General features: G+C 40.3%; 1 protein-coding gene across 1 annotated transcript; it reads right to left on the bottom strand.

Moving 5' to 3' along the window:
- Positions 1-4,532: 4,532 nt before the first annotated feature.
- BEX3 (brain expressed X-linked 3) lies at positions 4,533-6,297 on the bottom strand. The gene is made up of 3 exons (XM_038587955.1): positions 5,945-6,297; positions 5,481-5,565; positions 4,533-5,226 (listed from the first exon to the last, which is right to left on the bottom strand). The coding sequence occupies exon 3, from the start codon at positions 5,118-5,120 to the stop codon at positions 4,782-4,784; it is 339 nt and encodes a 112-aa protein (XP_038443883.1). The 5' UTR covers positions 5,121-5,226; positions 5,481-5,565; positions 5,945-6,297; the 3' UTR covers positions 4,533-4,781.
- Between the last annotated feature and the right edge of the window lie 17,593 nt (positions 6,298-23,890).

Below are 23,890 nucleotides of genomic sequence, written 5' to 3'. Positions count from 1 at the left end.
AGTCCCAGGATTGAGTCCCGCGTCGGGCTCCTGGCATGGAGCCTGCTTCTCCCTCCTCCTGTGTCTCTGCCTCCCTCTCTCTCTCTCTCTCTCTCTCTCTGTCTAAAATAAATAAATAAATAAATAAATAAATAAATAAATAAATAAATAAATAAATCTTTAAAAAAATATATAGAACATACCATGGTCTAAGCATCACTAAGATAGTACTCACGTAAACTAGTACTCTAAATCAAGAAGAAGAATGGGATCCCTAGGTGGCGCAGCGGTTTGGCGCCTGCCTTTGGCCTAGGGCGTGATCCTGGAGACCCAGGATCGAATCCCACATCGGGCTCCCGGTGCATGGAGCCTGCTTCTCCCTCTGCCTGTGTCTCTGCCTCTCTCTCTCTCTCTCTGTGACTATCATAAATAAATAAAAATTAAAAAAAAAAACACTAAATCAAGAAGAAAGTCTTCATGGACACCTCTGTAGGAGACAAGCTGGGATACTGGCACACTGAGGTGTCCAGAAATATCTGCAGTGATATGGCAGGGTGAGCGGGGGTTGAGGGGATGTGGTGAGCCCCAGCAGAGGAAAGGAGTTGGCTTCTAGCATACAGTTTGGATGCTACTTCCAGCAACCAGTAGGATTCTGAAAGACTTGTATCCTTCATACGCTGGTAAATATAAGCAGCAGTTAAACACAGCTCACATGCTCTTTACCTCTCCCGGTTCTCACAGCAGCCCTGGAAATTATTATCTCCATTTTACCAATGAACAAAATAAAATGAGCTGAGGCACTGTCATGGTAATAACTACTAAGTTTGTATTACTAGCTAAATAATTGAGAATTTGAAATTTATTATTGTTTGTTGCTTTTTCAATAAATTTTCATTAAGTGCTTTACTGTCTTTGACACAGTTTTAAAAATCAAATCTTAATATAATTAGAAATTAAATAATACTTATTAAATTAGAAGAAATAGCTAAAAACTTAAAATTATAAAAATAAGTTTATAATTTATACCCATGTGATCTCATTAAAGGAAACAGGGTATTGAAAATAAGATTTAAATTTTTCCTTAATGCATTTTCTCTTCTGTTCCAAAGCAACAACAACAAAATCCACTTTAGAATGTATATTTTACAATCCAAAACACAATAAAGCTCTTTTCATTTGTGGGAATATGATTATTTTTTAATTGGCATACATCCGAGGATTTTTCTTCATGTGAAATTCACTAAACCGAAAATATTTTCTTCAAGCTTTGCAAGGGAAAGAATAAATCACTGAACAGGCAAATTGTAACTTTTCAAACAATGTTTGGGAGAAAATTTAAAATACAAATAAATATTAAGATTTTTTAATTGATAGGGATGTCATACTTATTTGGTTATGTATATCACTTAGAATGCATCACAACTTGTTACACATGACATAGTAACTATATTACATGCAATCTGCTTGAAAATTTTTAAATAGTCTAATCAAAATCAGCACATTTATTATAAGATATATGTCAAGAAAGGAGACAAAATAGACATGAGATTTAGTCCATTTCATTCATGTATGCTAGTCCTTTTACTACTTATGGGACTTTTGAGTTTCATAGATAAATAGTTCTGTCCTGTTTTATTAAACCTTTTCACTTAATGATCCCAGATTTGCCAACTGAGAGTGGACCGCTAAACTGTGATGACTTATTTTCAGTTTGGAAAGCGGGATCTAATTTAAAGTTGGTCAAATGTGATCCAATCAGTTTTGATGAGTGAAGAACGATAAAAAAAAAAGAAACATAAAAAGCTAAATGTGTCTCATTGGAGGGCTTTGAAAGAGGAAGTATTCCTCCTAGGAGGCTGTGAGACTGGCTTTATCATGACTAAATATAATAGTAAAAAAAACTTATAACTATTTTGTTTGGATAATTGACTTATGGTTTTGCTTATATTCTTCCTTATATTTTCTGCATAATATAATGTGTGTATAATGTGTATCATGACCTTGTATTACATAAATTATAGTAGTACATTTTTATTTTTATTTTTATTTTTATTTATTTTTTTTTTTAGTAGTACATTTTTAAATGTTCCTCATAGAAACCTTTAAAATGTGAGAGTGCAAGAAATAAACCACCCACAAAGATCCAGTAATTGTTCTTACATTATTTAAGATAAATTACCATTAAGAAATTTAATGTTAATAATTAAGTTAACAAAATAATAATTAAATGATTGTTTTTAATATTTGCTCTAATATGCACCACACTAGACATTGAGCTCCGGGGTAATTAAGACAAAATCATTAGTGTAAAAGGGCACAGCCTTGCATAGAACTAATAATGACCTAACTTGACCTAACTCATTTAATAACTCATAATAATTATTATAAATTTATTAATAATAGATTCATGGTAATGCATTAACTTAATAGGATATTTGGAAAGGTAAAAAGCAGTACTAGTTTATAGATATTGATTGTTTAATACAATTTGATCTTGGCAAGGTATATTAATTGTATTATCAAATAAGCAAGGTAATTTAGATCACACTGTTTGTAAAATGATGTAATCACTGTATTTCTCCATGCCTATGTTGTCATAACTCAGATGCATCAGAGTCACCTGAGGAACTGTCAAACTAGAAGTTCCTGATCAGGTGATTCAAAAGGTGATAATGAGGGTTGAAAGTGGGAAAGGCACCCAAGTATCAGCATTGTTAACATTTTCCCTAGGTAATTACAATGCAAGTAAGGGGTCTGTGTCTATATAAGGTTTTTTAAAAGAAATTACAGATTTTGGAGGTGCCCAGGTGGCTCAGTCGGTTAAATGACAAACTCTTTAGTTTCATGTTGGGTCATGATCTCATGGTCTTGAGATCAAGCCCCGCATTGGGCTCCACACTATGTGCAGAGTCAGCCTGAGATTCTCTCCCTCCCTCTCCACCTCTCCTCCTGGCTCACTCTCTCTCTCTCTCTCAAATAAATAAATAGAATCTTTTTTAAAAAAGAAGAAATTACAGATTTGGGGTTAGAGACTTTACTTACCATATTCCTTTGGAAATTAATACTTTCCAAGTTAGTAGCTACTTGCCCTAGTACACTTAAGGACAGTCAGTTAGCAACAATATTAAGATGGGTTCATAACTCCATTATAGTTAACCAATCAAAATGAGTTATCTACTATGTCAGGCACTGCACTGGAAACTGAGCTCCAAGATGATTAAGACAAAATTGTCATAAGGACATATACTGGGAGTGCCTGGGTGGCTCAGTTGGTTAAGCTTCTACCTTCTGCTCAGGTCATGATCCAGGCTCCTGGGATTAAGCCCTATGTCATTCCCTGCCCAGCAGGAGAGTCTGCTTTTCCCTCTCTGCCTCTTCCCTCCACTTGTGCACTCTCTCTCAAATAAGTAAATAAAATCTGAAAAGAAGGACATATACTCACATAAAAATTACATCAAATATTTAATACAGTTTTTAAGAACTTACAAAGCAATTTCATGTTTCAGGTATGGAAGGGATAAAAATGGGAGTGTTTCAGCTTTAAAATTTGTCCCAATATAATTTAGACATCTTCTGGGTAAGTCTGTTAAACTGGTTGGGTAGGCCTGCCCAGACTCTCTTTTGAGAAAATAGCCCCAAAGGGTAAAGACACAGGCAAAACAAAGCTTTCAGCCTATTTGCGTTTTGGAGGTTTGAAGTAGTGCAATTCTAGACACACCAGGGTGAGACATCTAGATATGTCTCCTAAGCTAGACCCCAGTGCATTTGTGTGAGTTCTTTGGAGAAGAGGGGCACAAAAATAATACCAAAAAGGGCTATTTTGTTAGGAACCAACAAAAGACAAAGAACCATGTGAATGGTACTCACTTGGATAAATATAACTTTAAAGTGGGGAGAAAGATCTGCTCCAGACTTCTACAGGAGTCAAACCGGACAGGGTTTAGCTCACTAGGGACTCAAGAGAAATCAATGCACTTTTCTTACCTTGAGGACAGAATCAGAACCCAGAAGGGAAAGTACACCTGACACGGCAATAATCAGGGGAGAAGTACTGCAAATATCAGAGGAATGACAAGGTGGAAGCCATCTATTTTTGCCCTTTGGGCTTGTCAGCATGGTGAAAACTCCCTTTAGTCCTTCCCAAGTACCTGACAGACCTGGATAGGAGGCAGCCCAACAGTTTCACACCTCATCTATTCCACTCAGCTGCCCTGGAAGGCAAGCATTATTCCTCCTCACAGGAAAGAAGATTGACTCTTAAAAGCAATGTACCTGTAACAAACGGAGGGTTTATTCATCCAGTTAAAACTGGAAAATTCTTAAAGTTGACTCTTAAAGTTTGTTGAACCAGTATTATATACCTATACTATATTTACACTCCTTGAAAAACTGTTTTTGCTACTAAAACTTCAGATAATAAAAAGAAAAAAGTTACATAGTATTCAACTACAGAGAAACGTGACCCAATTAACACCCTGGAGCATCTGATTTCTGATTTTTTGAGGGGGGGTCATATTATACATATGCTTTTAAATGAGACAATAATAAATGTATAGATTGCTTTTTAATTGCTTTATTAACTTTACACTTTTCCATGCAATTGGGTGACTCTACTGTTGACAGAAACTTAGACTGAGTGCCAAGGCAATCCCCATTTGGAATCTGGTAATACAGAACCCACCTGACACATGGAAATTACATGCGGTTCACAGCAAATGGATCAGTAAAGGTTATCAGGAAAAGGCAAGGAAAAAAAAAAACAATGTGAGTCACAGTATTAATCTCATGGAAAATGGCAGGAGTCAAGGCATAAGGCAAAATTCATCATGATGATCATGGTGATTAGAGAGCTCCCCCATCAGGATACGCAGGCAATTCCTCAACTGCAGCTCCCTAAGTTTTCTCCTGATTTCCCTCATCTCCTCCATGAACATTTCCATATCATCCCCATCTCCACCCATCCCATCATTGACCTGCCTATTGGGGATGGCCCATCGGAAATTAGGAGCAAGTCGACGAGCCTGTCCCCGTCTATTATTTCCTGCAGGTTGGTGGCCTTCTCCCCCTCCCAAAGGGCGGTCTTCCTCTCCATTCTGCATGGGTTGCTCCATTTCTTCGTTTTCCTGGTGGATATTTGCCATGAGATTTTTTTTCCTGGTTGGTTTTCTTTGAACACAAATAAGACAAAGGCAAGGAGAGAGACTGAAAGCTTGGTGTACTGAGCAGCAGGCTCCAGAGATCTGGTACCTAACGTTTAAAAAAAAAAAAATTCCCACCTTAGGAGCTTCAGGCGTCCTCTAGGGGGCCTCCGAATCGAGCCCCTCCCTCCCGCTCTCTCCTTTACCCTCCCTCCCCCAAAGCCCACCATTTTTCCTTTCCCAGGATTCTTTCCCCAAGCTCCGCAGGCACCAAAATGGAGGTGGGGGACAGGGGATGACGTACATGGGAGGAGTCACAAACTCGGCTCTGCACCCGACCCCCACTCTGTCCCCCGCACCGACCTGGGCCTATCCTTGCTGTCTCCTCCTTCTCCCGATTCTCGCCGTGTGGGCGTCGCTGCGACAGTTGACACCTAGGCTCGCAGTCCTGCAAAGGGCCAGCGTGGAGGGAGGGGGGGTGTTGCGAAGCGTTTGGCGCCGACCTGCCACCACCTGGTTCCTTCCGGGTCCCGGGCCCCCCTGGCCGCCCCCTTAAACCCCATCTCCGGCTCTCAACCCTAGCGTCCCCCCACCCCGCCCGGAAGGTTCACTATTTTCCTGCAGGTACTCGGGGGTGATTTCCAGTTGCTCTTAGTTGCTCTGCTGCCCACCCAGCCGCCCCAGCACCCCCACCCCAGGGGGCCACTACGGATGTTCCCAAGAATGCCGGGGGTGGAGAAAGCTGCTGCGCTGATCCAATGAGCCAGCTTCGAAAGTAGGCGGACCGCTGCCGCCCTGGCCTCGCGCACCGGCCCCGGAGCCCTTACCTGCTCCGCTTTCCTCGGGCCTGACGCCAGCCCGCGGGGCGCAGGACACCGGGGAGCAGGTACCCAGACGGGAGTGACGACTGCACCGAAGGCTGCGTCGCTCTGCAGCTCCACGTCACGTGAGCGCCTCACGTCACCATGGAGCTCGCCCCCCAAATCTAGCTGCTTGTGCGGCGCGCCTACCCGCCCCCACGCCTCGCCTCACGCACAGGCGTAGGCAACCCCCTTAGCCGGTTTCTGCACTGAGCCCCAGCGCGCACCGCCGTGTCACTCAGCTTGGTCCTCTACAATTTGAGGCCCGAAAAACGCCTCACCTCCCAGCGGAGGGAGTGTAAACTTCTCAGGAAGGTAACTTCTCAGGTTACCCGGGAGGGTCTGCAATACCCTTCATCCCTCCCACTCCCGCCCCAGGCCTTGAGTTTGAGTTGTTTCGCTTTCTCTTCCTTTCTCGCTGGCCGCACCCCCTCTTTCCCTCATCCACCCTCAGGTGCGCCACCACCGTTGCCCATTGCGTCCCCTGAATTCAGATCCTTCCAGGAAATTTAGAATGAAGGCTGGGGTGGGAAGGGAGCAGGAGTCCTATTAGAGAGGCAAGGAGACAGAGTGAATTCTTCCAAAGAATTTCTCTTTCATTTCCTTTTTTAAAAAAAACCAGCATGCCTCAAAAAATTAAAAATTGCGAGATTTCACTTTTGAAAGAAATGCTTCATCTTGCGGGATGAAAAAGCCTCATTTTTAAAAATTATGCTCGTATCACACAAAATATCTTCTCTGAGTTCCACATGACATTAATATCGCTTTTGAAACACATATCTTGTTTCAAATTTCTATTTTGAAAAAAAAGAGGCATCTTTATGAACATAGTTGGTATTTTCAAAATGATCTGTAAAGTAAATCTTTAGGGAGAAGTCCAGTTGTCAGATATTGGCCTTTTAATGTAAATTTGCGATGTTTTTGATACCATAGTCTTTGAAGAAAAGGAGCCTTTTTACACCCTGCTTTCCTTTACAAACTTTCAAAAACCTCCCCTAACAAATATCTTCGTAGAATGATCACAAGTATACCATATGCAGACGTTAGTTCCAAAGCCATCTGCCTTTTGATGTAAATGTTTCAAAAAATAATAGAAATAAACAGGGTGTATATGAAGCAACTAAACTTGAGACTGAAATTCACCTGGAGTGTAAATGTTCCTGTCTCCACTTTAAAGTAACTAAACAGATTTTATCATAGTTAGAAAACAGATGTCTTTAGGAAAGCGGCATTCATAATAAAAAAAAATTTAGTAAGCGTTGGTTGTGATAAAGGAACCAGAAGAGTTATATGCACTGAAGCAAGACAGGCCAGACAAATGCTTACTGCCTCTGGTTTGGGTTCCAAACTCCTGTGTAATCTCCTACCCTGCTAAATTAGCTGGGACATTGAATAAATGAAGAATATATGCCTAGTGCATACATAGTTTGAGCTTTTTATGCTTTGAAGATATTTTGAGGTATAGCTTGTTAAAAAACAAAATTCAGCCAAGTAAATTTGAAGATTTAATTGAATTTATTAAATGATCCATGAATCAAGAAGCATCCCATCTAGCAAGTGGAGGAGAACTCCACAAAGACTACAGGAAAGGAAAGGTTTTTAAGGGCAGGACAAGGAAGTCATAAACAGAAAAAAAAGGATTATTTCACCTGTAGTTACCTTCATTTGGAGACATGAGGGTTCGTACATGGATTACCTGATTTTGCTTTGGTGGAATGCAGAGGGTTCATGTGACAGAATTACCTTACTGATGCTGACTAGTTAAAGGTTACATTCCTAGGTGGTCAAAACTGCAGTTAGGTTAGATATTAACTTGGTTTGCTACTAACTTGGGGCCTTAACCAAAGTGATGCCATTTGGGGCCTGTGGTTTTCTTTTTAACAAGTTCCAAAAGCTCAATCACACCCAAAATTGTCTTTTAAAGGAGTAGTGATTCTTGAATTCTGTTTCACAGTTTGCAACTCTTCATGCAGATAGTTCTATTAATGACACTGGCTGCAAGGATGCTTATTGAAAGCATGAGCTGTGGTATCAGGCATATCTGGGTTTAAATCATATCTGCTACATACTTGAAGTGTGGCTTTGGGTCAATTACTTTTCAAGGTCTTTGTGCTTCCTCTGTGAAACAGGGATTGTAGAAGTAAATTACATATATTAAGTACTTACCACAGAACCTAATAAATTTTCAATAAAAGCTGGCTCTTTTTTTACCATTATTAGATGGTTTCTAACAAGATTTGAAGAATAGGCAGAGCATAATTCTTTCCTTAGCTGAATCCACTTTTCTTTAAAATCCATGAGGGCCCAAAACATATCTGCTTTATTCTACTTTGCAGACCCAATGACTTATAAAGTTCCTTGTACAAAGTGGGTGATTAGTGAATATTTGTTGACTGAATGCATCCACTAGTAAGGCTAACTAGTTGCTTTTCATTCAGTAGGCTGTATTGCTCTAAGCTTTTATAGCAATACAAAAAAAGCTTTTATGAAAATTAAGAATTACATAGAAAGAATCCCTTGAAAGTAGGAAAGCACTATGATTTAACTATTGGATATAAAGTTTAGCAAGAGGATTTTTATTTTTCACAGTGGCTGAATGCTTTGCTGTTGTCTTTTTGACCCATCTTGACTAAGTCTTTTGTTTGAAACTACCAAATTTTCTTGGATAAAAACATCCATTTGTATATTTCTCCTGATCAGATATATAGGCAGTTGGTTGTAATGAAGTGGTGCTTTAAAGATAGGGGGAAAATGTCCTGGAAATGATGTTATCTTTAGTAAGATGTTGTGACTTGTTGGTTGAGATCTTTTCTTGTCCTTGGAGTTGTCTGAGCAGTTTGAGATAGGTAGCAACCTGTTGAGAACAAAATTTAAAATTTCCCAAGGCTGAATTAGAAAGACATAAGAGTCCTAGTTTGGGACTCATGTGCCCCCAAGGACAGAGAGAGGATGAACTAGTTAGGTGACTCTTACCCCAAATGATAGAAGAATAGTGTGGTACTAGGAAAGAGGAGACTAGGTTCACATTTTGGGAAGTGCAGTGTTTGTAGAAAGAACCTATCCCTTCTCATTATCTCCTGTAATTATGGTAGATGGTGGCACTTGATTGATTCCCTTCCCCAAAGCCAAGAGAGTGGGATCCCAAAAGAATTGTGCATCGAGTTTAGGGATATCTACAAGACGGTAAGTCTTCCTTCTCATTTCTCTGCTCGATATCTGCTTTACCACTGGGATTTTGAGCTGCCTGCAAGCTATAGGACCCCGGAAAAAACATTTTTTAAAGATTTTATTTGTTTATTTGAGAGACAGAGAGAGAGCACAGGAGCAGGAGGGAGAGGCAGAGGGAGAGGGAAATGCAGACTCCCAGCTGAGCAGGAAGCCCATGCAGGGCTCAAGGCTGGATCCCAGGATCCTGGTATCATGACCTAAGCCAAAGGCAGAAGCATAACTATCTGAGCCACCCAGGGGCCCCCCTGGAAAGAATATTTTATTTTATTTTTTTAATAATAAAATTATTTTTTATTGGTGTTCAACTTGCCAACATACAGAATAACACCCAGTGCTCATCCCGTCAAGTGCCCCCCTCAGTGCCCGTCACCCATTCACCCCCACCCCCCGCCCTCCTCCCCTTCCACCACCCCTAGTTCGTTTCTCAGAGTTAGGAGTCTTTATGTTCTGTCTCCCTTTCTGATATTTCCCCCTACCCATTTCTGGAAAGAATATTTTAGAGACATGATGGGTATGGCCAGGTGGAAAAGGGCTAGGATTGAACCCCTACCTAAATTCTCAATTCTGGAGAGGCATGAGAAATAAATCCTACCATGCCTAGAGGCTCTGGAGCTGGAACTGGGGAGGGGAGTTATTGAGATACATCCTTACCAGAAACTGTTATAGAGTAGGGCAAAGAGACCTAGGAATCAAAGGAACGCCTTGTGAAGGTTACCAGCTAGGAGTCACATGCAAGATATGGCCTAATTTTCCAAGGTGCCAATCCTTATCAGCAAGCTCTATGGGAATTAAATTTGAGCTCAGTGATGATTAATCATACAATGACAGCAGTCTTACACTAGGTAGTCCGATAAAGAATTATTTTTGTATCCCCATCCTCCAAGCTCTGAAACCATCTGAGTAAACACAAGGAAGGAAGGTGTGATGGTTAATTTTATGTGTCAGCTAAGCCACAGGGTGCCAATATATCTGGTTAAACATTATTTATGGGTCTGTGTGTGTGTGAGGGTGATTCTTGAAGAGGTTAGTATTTGAATTGATGAACTGAGTAAAACAGATGGCCCTCCCTAATGTGGGTCAGCATCAGCTAATCCAGTGAGGGTCTGAATAGAACAAAAAGGCAGAGGAAAGATTAAATTTGCTCTCTGTCTGAATGCTTGAACTGTGGCATTGATCTTCTGCCCTTGGTATTCCTGATTCTTAGAACTTCTAACTCAGACTGGCATCTACACATCAGCTCTACAGATCTCAGACCTTTGAACTACACCATTGGCTTTTCTGACTGTCCAGCTTGCAAACAGCATACTGTAGGACTTCACAGCCTCTGTAATTATAGGAGTCAAGACCTTATAATCAATCAACCAATCTCTCTATTTATAGATATAAATGTAGATAGATATATAGAAAATATAGATATAGATCTCCTAGAGGTGTGAGGAGGATTCTAAATTACAAGTGAGATTCGCATTTTAAAATACTTAGAACCAAATTTTTAACAGCCCAATAGAGACTATTTTATTAAACAAAATTGACTTAAAAAGTTGAGGAACAGGATTGAGGTGTAGTTAAAGAAGCCCAGTATTGTTAGGAGGCAGTTCAGGCCCAAAGTTGCCAAATATTTCTTTTCTTTTTCAAGAGATATCAGAAATCCAAAAATTTTTGTGATTTTCCCCCAAAAAACTGAGCTGCCAAGTTAAAACTCTGCATTTGTTTTCTCACCTTTTCTCATACTTGTGCAATTCCATTTGGCTGACTTGATAACACATTGGCTTCATGACTATTGTGTGCCTGTGGCTATCACCTACAGCCTTACATGTAGCCCTTCCAAGTTTCTATTGATAGATAACAACTCTCCCAAAATTCACTGATGTAAACTACAACTGATATTTATACTCACAGATTCTGTGAGTCGGAAATTCAGAAAGTACATATCAGGGACTACTCTTCTCTGCTGCAGGACATCTGCAGCCTCAGCTAGGGTGGCTTGGCTCAGGGTACCTTGAAAGGCTGTAGATGACTCAAACAGCTGGATCCTGGAACATCTGAGACTGAGATGGCTTAAGGACAGGTTCATGTGGGACTATCAACCAAAGTTCCCATATATAGCCTATCCAACATGGCCATTTAAGGGCTTTTAAACCAAATCTTCCCCCATAAATAAGGTAGAAGCTACATGGCCTTTTATGACCTAAACCTGAAAGTCACATAGGCTCAATTCTATATTCCACTGGTCAAAACAATCATATCGGGGATCCCTGGGTGGCGCAGCGGTTTGGCGCCTGCCTTTGGCCCAGGGCGTGATCCTGGAGACCCGGGATCGAATCCCACGTCGGGCTCCCGGTGCATGGAGCCTGCTTCTCCCTCTGTCTGTGTCTCTGCCTCTCTCTCTCTCTCTCTGTGACTATCATAAATAAATAAAAATTAAAAAACAAACAAAACAAAAAAAACAATCATATCTTCTTCTAAGATTAAAGGGGAGAGACTATAGATTCCAACTTTTGTTGGAAGGAATGCCAAATAATTGGTAGGCATGTTTTAAAACCATCACACACCTTACTGGTATGTGCCTCTAACCATCCCTTTCTTACCCTCCAGCTAGACAAGGCAGTCAATACGTCAAGTGACACTTATTTGATTACAATTATTAAGTACAAAATAATTTTTGAGTAGGACCTAGAATGGAATTTCCACAGCCTTGTTCCACCTATATTTTTTTGACTTTAAGATTTCTAAGAAATTAATTTTTACTAGAAAAAAGTTTAGGATATTTGTCTACAATTATCCACCTGTGTACTGATTGATTGGATACTAATGGGCAAAGTCACCAGAAAAGATTGGAAATAGAATAAACCGTGAGGCCAAAAGAACAGATTAGAAGGCTTATAGAACATTAGGTTTTATAGTCATGTATTCTATGATTTTGCCTAATTTTGGATTTACAGAGAATGATTTATTAGTATCACCAGTAGTCCTAAGCTTTCACAGATCACGTATTGTCAAAACTCGAACAACCGTGGGGTACCTGGGTGGCTCCATCGGTTAAGTGTCTGCCTTCAGCTCAGGTCATGATCTCAGGGTCCTGGGATGGAGCCCTGAGCCCTGCATTGGGCTCTCTGCTCAGCAGGGAGTCTGCTTCTCCCTCTCCCTCTGCATCTCCCTCATTCTTTCTCTCTCTCTCTCTTTCTGCTCTCTCTTTCTCTCAAATAAGTAAGTAAAACCTTTAAAAAAAACTGAGAACAGCCTTAGAATTATTTTCATTCAAGAGGCTATTTTAGAAACTGGGAAACAAAAAAATTAAGAGGCTTGCCTAGTATACCAAAAAGATAATGGCAGAACTAGAAATAGAGCCACCTATGCTTTCTTGGCTAATACTATTTATTTGTTTGTGTGTATATATATAAACCTTGTATGTTTATATATATTATATATAAAATAAAGGAAATACACTAATATTTTATTTATAATTGCTTTTGGCTTTTGTGGTGATGGATGATAAGCCAAAATCATAAATCTAATTTATGATTATCCACATTTTCCAAGTATTCTACAATAAATTAAGAGAATAAGCAAGAATTTTTTTTAAGATTTTGTTTATTGTTTTGAAAGAGAGAGAGAAACAGAGCATGAGCAGTGGGGAGGAGGCAACTACTTTTCCCCCCCTGCCAGAAACAGAAGGGGATTTTTCTAGAGTATTCATTGTGAGAAGGCTCATACAGCTCCTGGAGGTGAAACTCATAAAAGTGCAGAAGGAACCCCTAAGACTGGACCTATCTGGAGTTTTAACTCTCAGACTTGTCCCCATTGAACTTCTGGCAACTTGTCATTTGTAGTTTAGGTTTTCCTACCTCAATACTAGTTTCCTGGATTAGTTCCAGCAAATTGTGATTTTCTGTATCTGCCAGTCTGTCTCTCCTTTTTGAGGGCAATGATTTGCTTAGTGACCTCAATTCTCTAATGGATCTAAAAAGAGTTTTTGATTTTCAGTTTGTTCAATGTTTTACTTTGTTGTTAGGATAGAGCAATGGCTTCCAAGTTCTTTACATGCCAGACCAAAAAAAAAAAAAAAAAAAAAAAACAGAAGCAAGAGGGACATTTTATGTGATAAGAGTCAGTCCATAAGGAATGTATAACAATTATAAGCACCAAAATCCATGAAGCAAAAACTGGCAAAAATGAAGGGAGAAATAGATAATTCAATAATAATAGTTGGGAGACTTTAATATCCCCTTTCAGTAATAAATAAACCAAATGGGAAGATCAACCAGGAAATAAAAGACTTGAGGACACTATGTACTAACTAGACCTAATAAATATGTAGAATATCCCACCAAACAACAGCAGAATGCACATTCTTTTAAGTACACATGGCACATTATCATGGTAGACCATGTGATAGACCATAAAACAATCCTCAAATAAATTTAAGTATTAGAAATAATACAAGATATGTTCTTTGACCAAAGTGGAATAATATATTAACAACAAAAAATTAGGAAATTCATGAATATCTGGAAATTAAGCAAAGCACTTTAAATGGCCAGTGCATCAAAGAACAAATAAAAAGGGAAATCATATTTGGCAGGCAGAAAAATACTTTGAAATGAATGAAAATGAAACACAACATATGGCATACCAAAACTTATGGAATGAAACTTTGATATCCTAAGATAGAATATACCAAAACTTATGAGATAGAGCTAACCTATGTTTAGAGGGGAATATATAGCTTCAAATGTCTATATTAAAAAAGAAGAAAGATCTCAAATCAATATCTTAACCTTGTACCTTGAGACACTGGGCAAAAAGTGAGTTAAACATAAAGCAAGCAGAAGTTAGGATAATAATAAGTAGAGCATAAATTAATGAGATGGAAAATGGAAAGATCAGAGAACACTAGTGAAACCAAAGCTGGTTCTTTGAAAAGATGAAGGATATTGACAAATCTTTAGCTATATTGATGAGGGAAGAGAGAGAGAAAGAAGAACTCAATTTACTAGAATCAGAAATGAAAGAAGGGGTCATTGAGGCACCTTGGTGGTTCAGTCAGTTAAGTGTCTGGTTTTGGCTCAGGTTAGGATCCCAGGGTCCTGGGATCAAGCCCTGCATAGCCCTGTGTTGGGCTCCCTGCTCAGTGGGGGATCTGTTTCTCCCTCTCCCTTTGCCCTCTGCCCACTTGTGCACTCTCTTTCTCTCTCAAATAAATAAATAAGTAAAATCTTATTTTTTAAAAAAAGGGTCATTACTACTGACCTTATAGATATGAAAAAGGATTATAAAAGAATAATATGAAATACTGTATGACAGGGGTGCCCTGGGTGGCTCAGTTGGTTAGGCCTCTGCCTTCAGCTTAGGTCGTGGTCCCTGCATTGGGCTCCCTACTCAGCAGGGAGCCTGCCTCTTCCTCTCATCCCCACTTGTGTTCTATGTAACTATCTCTTCTTTCTCTCTCAAATAAATAAAATATTTTTTAAAATGAAATACTGTATGACATTACATTAGATAATATAGGTGAAATGGACCTATTACCAGAAAAGCACAAACAGCGAAAACTATCTCATGAAAAAATAGACAATCTGAAGGGACCTAAAACGAGTGAAGAGATACTACTATTACTACTACTACTACTACTACTACTACTACTACTACTAATAATAATAATAAAGCTGCCCACAAAGAAAAGTATAGGCCCACATGGTTTCACTGATGAATTCCACCAAACATTTAAAGAAGAATCTTTCACAGACTCTTCCAAAAAATAGAAAATGAAAGAATATCCCTCTCATTTTATGAGACCACTTTTACCCTAATACCAAAACCAGACAAAGATATTGCAAGAAAAAAAACTGTAGACCAGAATCTCTTATAAACATGGATGCAAAAATCCCTAACAAAACACTAGTAAAACAAACCTGACAACATATAAGAACCATTATACATCATGGCTATGTGAGATTTCTCCCAGAATGTAAATCAGGAACTTCCTCAATATGACAAAAACACCCAGTTGACACCACACTTAATGCTGAAATATGGAATGCCACACATGGGCAGCCCAGGTGGCTCAGTGGTTTAGCGCTGCCTTCAGCTCAGGGCCTGATCCTGGAGACCCGGGATCGAGTCCCATGTCGGGCTCCCTGCATGCTGCATGGAGCCTGCTTTTCTCTCTCTCTCTCTCTGTCTCTCTCTCTCTCTCATGAATAAATAAATAAAATCTTTTAAAAAAAAGGAATGCCACACATAATCCCTGAAATATGTGTGTTCTCGACACTTCTCTTCAACATGGAACTGAAGTTCTAGCCAGAGCAATTAGGCAAGAAGAAATAGGCATTCAGATTGAAATATAAAAAGTAGAACTATATGTACAGATGACATGATATTTTTTGTTGTTATTGTTGTATATATGTTTTTATTGGAGTTCGATTTGTCAACATATAGCATAACACCCTGTGCTCATCTGCTAAAGTGCCCCCCTCAGTGCCTGTCACCAAACACCACCACCCCCGCCCACCTCCCTTTCCACCACCCCTTGTTCATTTCCCAGAGTTAGGAGACTCTCATGTTCTGTCACCCTCACTGATATTTCCCACTCATTTTCTCTCCTTTTCCCTTTATTCCATTTCACTATTTTTTATATTCCCCAAATGAATAACACCATATAATGTTTGTGCTTCCGCAATTGACTTACTTCACTCAGCATAATGCCCTCCAGTTCCATCTACGTCGAAGCAAATGGTGGGTATTTGTCGTTTCTAATGGCTGAGTAATACTCCACTGTATACATAGACCACATCTTCTATATCCATTCATCTTTCAATGGACACCGAGTCTCCTTCCACAGGTTGGCTATTGTGGACATTGCTGCTATAAACATTGGGGTGAAGGTGTCCTGCCGTTTCACTGCATCTGCATCTTTGGGGTAAATCCCCAGCAGTGCATTTGCTGGGTCTTAGGGCAGGTCTATTTTGAACTCTTTGAGGAACCTCCACACAGTTTTCCAGAGTGGCTGTACAGGTCACATTCACACCAACAATGCAACAGGGTGCCCCTTTCTCCACATCCTTTCCAACATTTGTTGTTTCTTGTCTTGTTAATTTTCCCCATTCTCACTGGCGTGAGATGGTATCTCATTGAGGTTTTGATTTGTATTTCCCTGATGGCAAGTGGTGTGGAGCATTTTCTCATGTGCTTGTTGGCCATGACTGTCTTCCTCTGTGAAATTTCTGTTCATGTCTTTTGCCCATTTCATGATTGGATTGTTTGTTTCCTGGGTGTTGAGTTGAATAAGTTCTTTATAGATCTTGGATACTAGCCCTTTATCTGATATGTTATTTACAAATATCTTCTCCCATTCTGTAGGTTGTCTTTTACTTTTGTTGACTGTTTCTTTTGCTTGGCAGAAGATTTTGATCTTGATGAAGTTCCAATAATTCATTTTTGCTATTATTTCCCTTGGCTTCATAGATGTATCTTCCAAGAAGTTGTTGTGGCCAAGTTCGAAAAGGGTGTTGCCTGGATTCTCCTCTAGGATTATGATGGAATCTTGTCTCACATTTAGATCTTTCAAACATTTTGACTTTATCTTTGTGTATGGTGAAAGAGAGTGGTCTAGTTTCATTCTTCTGCACGTGGCTGTCCAATTTTCCCAGCACCATTTATGGAAAAAACTGCCCTTTTCCCAGTGGAAGTCTTTCCTGCTTTGTCGAATACTAGTTGATCATCGAGTTGAGGACCCATTTCTGGATTCTCTATTCTGTTCCATTGATCTATGTGTCTGGTTTTGTCCCAGTACCACACTGTCTTGATGATCACAGCTTTGTGGTACAAACTGAAATCTGGCATTGTGATGTCCCCGGCTCTGGTTTTCTTTTTCAATATTCCTCTGGATATTTGGGGTCTTTTCTGATTCCACACAAATCTTAAGATGATTTGTTCTAATTTTCTGAAGAAAGTCCATGGTGTATTGATAGGGATTGCATTAAATATGTAAATTGCCCGGGGTAGCGTTGACATTTCACAATACTAATTCTTCCAGTCCATGAGCATAGAATATTTTTCCATCTCTTTGTGCCTTCCTCAATTTCATTCAGAAGTGTTCTGTAGTTTTTAGGGTATAGGTCCTTTATCTCTTTGGTTAGGTTTATTCCTACGTATCTTACACTTTTGGGTGCAATTGGAAATGGGATTGACTCCTTCATTTCTCTTTCTTCCGTTTCATTGTTAGTGTATAGAAATGCCACTGATTTCTGGGCATTGATTTTGTATCCTGCCACACTGCAGAATTGCTATATGAGTTCTAGCAATCTTGGGGTGGGGTCTTTTGGGTTTTCTATGTACAGTATCATGTCATCTGCAAAGAGATTTTGACGACTTCTTTGCCAATTTGAATGCCTTTTATTTCTTTTCGTTGCCTGATTGCTGAGGCTAGGCCTTCTAGTACTATGTTGAATAGCAGTGGTGAGAGTAGACATCCCTGTGGTGTTCCTGATCTTAGGGGAAAGGCTCCCAGTGTTTCTCCATTGAGAATGTTATTTGCTGTGGGTTTTCTGTAGATAGCTTTTAAGATGATGAGTGAGGTTCCCTCTATCCCTACACTCTGAAGAGTTTTGATCAGGAATGGATGCTGTATTTTGTCAAATGCTTTCTCTGCATCTGTTGAGAGGATCATATGGTTCTTGTTTTTTCTCTTGTTCATATAATCTCACATTGATTATTTTACAAGTATTGAACCAGCCTTCCATCCCGAGGATAAATCCCACTTGGTCATGGTGAATAATCTTCTTAATGTACTGTTGGATCCTATTGGCTAGTATCTTGTTGAGAATTTTTGCATCCATGTTCATCAGGGATATTGGTCTATAATTCTCCTTTTTGGTGGGGTCTTTGTCTGGTTTTGGAGTTAAGGTGATGCTGGCCTGATAGACGAGTTTGGAAGTATTCCATCTCTTTCTATCTTTCCGAACAGCTTTAGTAGAATAGGTATGGTTTCTTCTTAAATGTTTGATAGAATTCTCCTGGGAAGCCATTTGGCCCTGGACTCTTGTGTCTTGGGAGGTTTTTGATGACTGCTTCAATTTCCTTCCTGGTTATTGGCCTGTTCAGGTTTTCTATTTTTCCTGTTTCAGTTTTGGTAGTTTGTGGTTTTCCAGAAATGTGTCCATTTCTTCTAGATTGACTAATTTATTGGCATATAGCTGCTCATAATGTGTTTTAAAATAGTTTGTATTTCCTTGATACTTGCTGTGATCTCTCCTTTTTCATTCGTGATTATATTAATTAGTATTTTCTCTTTTGTTTTAATAGGCTGGCTAATGGTTTATCTATCTTATTAATTCTTTCAAAGAACCAGCTCCTGGTTTTTGATCTGTTCCACAGTTTTTCTGGTCTCTATTTCATTGAGCTCTGCTTGAATCTTTATGAACTCTCTTCTTCTGCTGAGTGTAGGATTTATTTGCTGTTCTTCCTCCAGTTCCATTAGAAGTGAGGTTAGCTTGTATATTTGAGTTTTTTCCAGTGTTTTTTTAATAATAAATTTATTTTTTATTGGTGTTCAATTTGCCAACATACAGAATAACACCCAGTGCTCATCCCATCAAGTGCCCCCCTCAATGCCCGTCACCCATTCACCCCCACCCCCCGCCCTCCTCCCCTTCCACCACCCCTAGTTCGTTTCCCACAGTTAGGAGTCTTTATGTTCTGTCTCCCTTTCTGATATTTCCTACCCATTTCTTCTCCCTTCCCTTCTATTCCCTTTCACTATTATTTATATTCCTCAAATGAATGAGACCATATAATGTTTGTTCTCCGATTGACTTATTTCACTCAGCATAATACCCTCCAGTTCCATCCACGTTGAAGCAAATGGTGGGTATTTGTCATTTCTAATGGCTGAGTAATATTCCATTGTATACATACACCACATCTTCTTTATCCATTCATCTTTCGATGGACACTGAGGCTCCTTCCACAGTTTGGCTATTGTGGACATTGCTGCTATAAACATTGGGGTGCAGGTGTCCTGGCATTTCATTGCATCTGTATCTTTGGGGTTTCCAGTGTTTTGAGGGGTGCTTGTATTGCGATGTATTTCCCTCTCTGGACTGCTTTTGCTTTATCCCTAAGATTTTGAATGGTTGTATCTTTATTTTCATTAGTTTCCATGAATCTTTTTAATTCTTCTCTAATTTCCTGGTTGACCTTTACACCTTTTAGCATGATGCTCTTTAACCTTCACGTGTTTGCATGTCTTCCAAATTTATTCTTGTGATTGAGTTCAAGTTTCAAATCATTGTGGTCTGAAAATATGCAGGGGACCATCCCAATCTTTTGGTATCGGTTAAGACCTGCGTTGTGACCCAGTATGTGGTCTATCCTGGAGAAAGTTCCACGTCCACTTGAGAAGAATGTGTATTCAGTTGTGTTTGGACATAAAGTTCTGTAAATATCTGTGAAATCCATCTGGTCCAGTGTATCATTTAAAGGCCTTGTTTCTTTGGAGATGTTTTGCTTAGGATATCTGTCATTTGCAGAGAGTGCCGTATTGAAGTCTCCCAGTATTAGTGTATTATTGTCTAAGTATGTCTTTACTCTGGTTATTAAGTGATTGATATACTTGGCAGCTCCCACATTAGGGGCATAAATATTCATGATATTTAGGTCCTCTTGTTGGATAGAACCTTTAAGTATGATATAGTGTCCCCTTTCATCTATAATAATAGATGTCTTTTGGATAAACTTTAATTTATCTGATATGAGGATGGGTACCTCTGCTTTCTTTTGAGGACCATTTGAAAGGTAGATGGTTCTCCAACCTTTTATTTTCAGGCCGTAGGTGTCCTTAGGTCTAAAATGAGTCTCTTGTAGACAGCAGATAGATGGGTCTTGCTTGTTTATCCAGTCTGTAACCCTGTGCCTTTTAATGGGATCATTAAGCCCATTAATGTTCAGAGTTACTATTGAAAGATATGAACTTAGTGTCATCATAATACCTATTCAGTCCCTGTTTGTGGCTTATTTCTTTGGGATTCCTCTTTCTTTTACAGAGTTCCCCCTTAATATTTCTCGCAGAGCTGGTTTGGTGGTCACATATTCCTTCAGTTTCTGCCTATTTTGGAAACTCTTTATCTCTCCTTCTATTCTGAATGAGAGCCTTGCTGTATACATTACTGCATGTTCTTCTCATTTTGGACCTTGAATATATCCTGCCAGCCCTTTCTGGCCTTCCAGGTCTCTGTGGAGAGGTCTGCAGTTAATCTAATAGTTCGCCCCATATAAATTAGGGATCTCTCGTCTCTTGCTGCTTTAAGGATTTTCTCTTTAACTTTGATATTTGCAAGTTTCATATTAAATGTCGAGCTATTTAACGGTTTTTATTGATTTGGGGGGGTGGACCTCTCTATCTCCTGGATTTGAATGCCAGTTTCCCTCCCCAAGTTAGGGAAGTTCTCAGCTATGATTTGTTCAAATATGCTTTCCGGTCCTCTGTCTCTCTCGGCGCCCTCTGGAACCCCAATTAAACATAGACTTTTCCTTTTGAGGCTGTCATTTATTTCCCTTAACCTTTCCTCATGGTCTTGTAATTGTTTTTCCCTTTTTTCCTCAGCTTCTTTCCTTGCCATAAACCTGTCTTCTAGGTCACTCACTCTTCTACCTCATTAACCCTCGTCCTTAAGACCTCCAGTTTGAATTGCATCTCATTTAATTGATTTTTAATTTTGGCCTGATTAGATCTAAATTCTGCAGTCATGAAGTCTCTTGAATCCTTTATGCTTTTTTCCATAGCCACCAGTAGCTTTATAATTGTGCTCCCTAATTGACTTTCTGATATCGAATTGTAATCCAAATTCTGTAACTCTGTGGCAGAGAGTACTGTTTCTTTTTTTTTTTTTTTTTAAGATTTTGTTCATTTATTCATGAGAGACAGAGAGAGAGAGAGGGCAAAGACACAGGCAGAGGGAGAAGCAGGCTCCACACAGGGAGCCCGAAGTGGGACTGGATCCCGGGTCTCCAGGATCACACCCTGGACTAAAGGCAGCGCCAAACCGCTGAGCCACCCGGGCTGCCCGAGTGTACTGTTTCTGATTCTTGTTTTTGTGGTGAGTTCTTTCTTGTCATTTTGCTCAGTGCAGAGTGGCCAAATGCAAGTTGTACTGAAAAAAGGAAGAAAAGGAAAGGAAAAAAAAACAAGGGGGGGGGTATCCCCTGGTTCTATATACTGTAAATCCCTCGACTTCCCCTGTAGCTTTCCAGTGCTGCTTGGCCGAGAACTTGCTCTTCCCCTGTCCTTTCAGCTGGTCTTCTGGGGGAAGGGCATGCTGTGCTGATTCTCAGGTGTGTGCACGGCTCAGTGGGAACTGTTTATCCTGTGAGGCCCCTGTTCCATGGCAGCCCCACTCCGTCCCAGGCACAGGGTGACACCAGGAAGAACAACAACACTGGCAGGGGCCAGCTCTCTAGCTCTGGAGTCAGCTCCCGCAGTAACCACTGGAATCTCCCAGTTCACACTGGCCTGGATGCTCCCAGCAGGCGGCGGCACTGTTCTGCACAGCTTGGGGGTGCCCAGAGCCAGGAGAGTCCTCCCTGTCCTGTGCCCTCCATGCCTCCCACCTGTCCTGGGGGGAGCGCAGTATCCCCAGCTGTGTCCCCCGGTGTCCTGGGATCCGGGTCTTGTGCTGCTGGAATCGCACTCCAGGGGCCACGACTCTGGAAGGCAGCAAGGCGCAGCCCCCTCTGTCCGGGGCCACTACCTGAGCTTCTCCCATGCCCTGATGGGGACCGCGCTCTAGCCCTTTACTGAGCTTGGCCCACAGTCTGTGGCGCACTCTCCCCCGGGGCTGCACTTCCTCTGTTAGTGACCCCAGGAGACTGGAGGCTCCACTGCCCCTCCTGTGGTTCTGCCCTGTTTCCTTGCTAAGTGCCTTTCCTTCTGGGAAGAATCTGTTGCGGATTTTTAAAGATCCCCCTTCCCCGGGACTGGGCTCTTCTGTCCTGGAGGCTTTTGTTGCCCCTCCTTAGCCCGGCTTCTTGCGGGTGCTCCTCCTCCACTTGATCCTACCTACCTACCTCGAGGTAGGTAGACCTTTTCTACCTACCTCGAGGTAGGTAGAAAAAACCATCTACCTACCTTGTTAGAAGTGAAAACCCTTCTCTCTGTAACGTTCCAGCTGTTCTCTCTTTAAATCTCAGGTCGAATTCATAGGTTTTCAGGATGATTTGAAAGTTATCCAGGTAAGTTGGTGGGGACAGGTGGGTTGAGGACCCTACTCCTCTGCCATCTTGCGCTAGCTCCCCTAAATTCTTTTTGAGTCAATTTCTGTTTCTTTGCTACCGATGAAGGACAGTGGGATATACGGACCTGCCCCGATGGACCAAGAGGAGGAAGCGACATGATCTTGTATGTAGAACGTTTTATGGGATCCACCGATATACACTAATAGAATAAACAACTTCAGCATAGTTACACGATTCAAGATCAATATACAAAACTCAATTGCATTTCTATACACTTATAATTAACAATATGAAAAGGAAATTAAGAAAACAGTTATATTTAGAATAGCATCTCATCTCCTTAAGGGATCCCTGGGTGGCGCAGCGGTTTGGCGCCTGCCTTTGGCCCAGGGCGCGATCCTGGAGACTCGGGATCGAATCCCACATCGGGCTCCTGGTGCATGGAACCTGCTTCTCCCTCTGCCTGTGTCTCTGCCTCTCTATCTCTCTGTAACTATCATAAATAAATAAAAAAAAATTTTTTTTTAATTTAGAATAGCATCAAAAGAATAAAATATTTATAAATAAATTTAATAAGGGGAGTACAAAATTAATACTCTGAATACTGCAAAATATTATTGAAAGAAATTAAATAAAATGGGGACCAGGCTGGCTTAGCAGGAAGAGCATGCAGCTCTTGATCTCGGAGTTGGAAGTTCAAACCCCATGTTGGGTGTAGAGATTACTAAAAAAATAAAATAAAATAAACTTTGTGATGCCTGGATGGCTCAGTCAGAGCATGCAACTCTTGATCCCAGGGTTGTGGGTTCAAGCCCCACATTGGTTGTAGAGCTTACTTTAAAAAAGAAAAAAAAAGAAACAATTATTTTTTAAGATTTTATTTATTTACTAGAGAGAGAGAATGCATGTGCACAGTGGAAGAGGGAGAGGGTGAAGTAGACTCCCTGCTGAGCAGGGAGCCCAACACGGGGCTCAATCCCAGGACCCCAGGATCATGACCTGAACTGAAGCCAAATTCTTAACCAACTGAGCCACTTGGGTGCCCCAAGAAGAGGCAACTAAATGGGAAAAAAGAATCCCATGTTCTTGAGCAGAAAAATTTAATACTGTTAAAATGGCAATACTCCCCAAATTTATATACAGATTCAATGCAGTCCTTTTCAGAATCCTATTTGATTTCTTTATAGAAATTGATGGAATGTTTCCAAAATTTGTATAGCATTGCAAGGGCCTCTAAATAGCCAACGTAACCAGGAAAAGAATAAAGTACATCACTGCATATCTCCTGTTTTTGAGACTTAACTACAAAGCAATGATAATTAAGATAGTCTGATACTGGTACAAGCTAGACATATAGGTCAGTGGGATTGAATCAAGAGTCCAGAAATAAAACCATGTGTCTGATGACTGTCAACAAAGGTACCAAGACCATTAAATGGAAAAAAGCCATCCTTTCAC

The sequence above is a fragment of the Canis lupus genome, chromosome X (genome assembly GCF_011100685.1).
Source record: "Canis lupus familiaris isolate Mischka breed German Shepherd chromosome X, alternate assembly UU_Cfam_GSD_1.0, whole genome shotgun sequence".
Classification (NCBI taxonomy): Eukaryota; Metazoa; Chordata; class Mammalia; order Carnivora; family Canidae; genus Canis; species Canis lupus.
This window is presented reverse-complemented; position numbering and strand designations above follow the sequence as displayed.

Excerpts from the sequence above, each read along its gene's own strand:
- BEX3 (XM_038587955.1), bottom strand. The coding sequence starts at position 5,120 with ATGGCAAATATCCACCAGGAAAACGAAGAAATGGAGCAACCCATGCAG.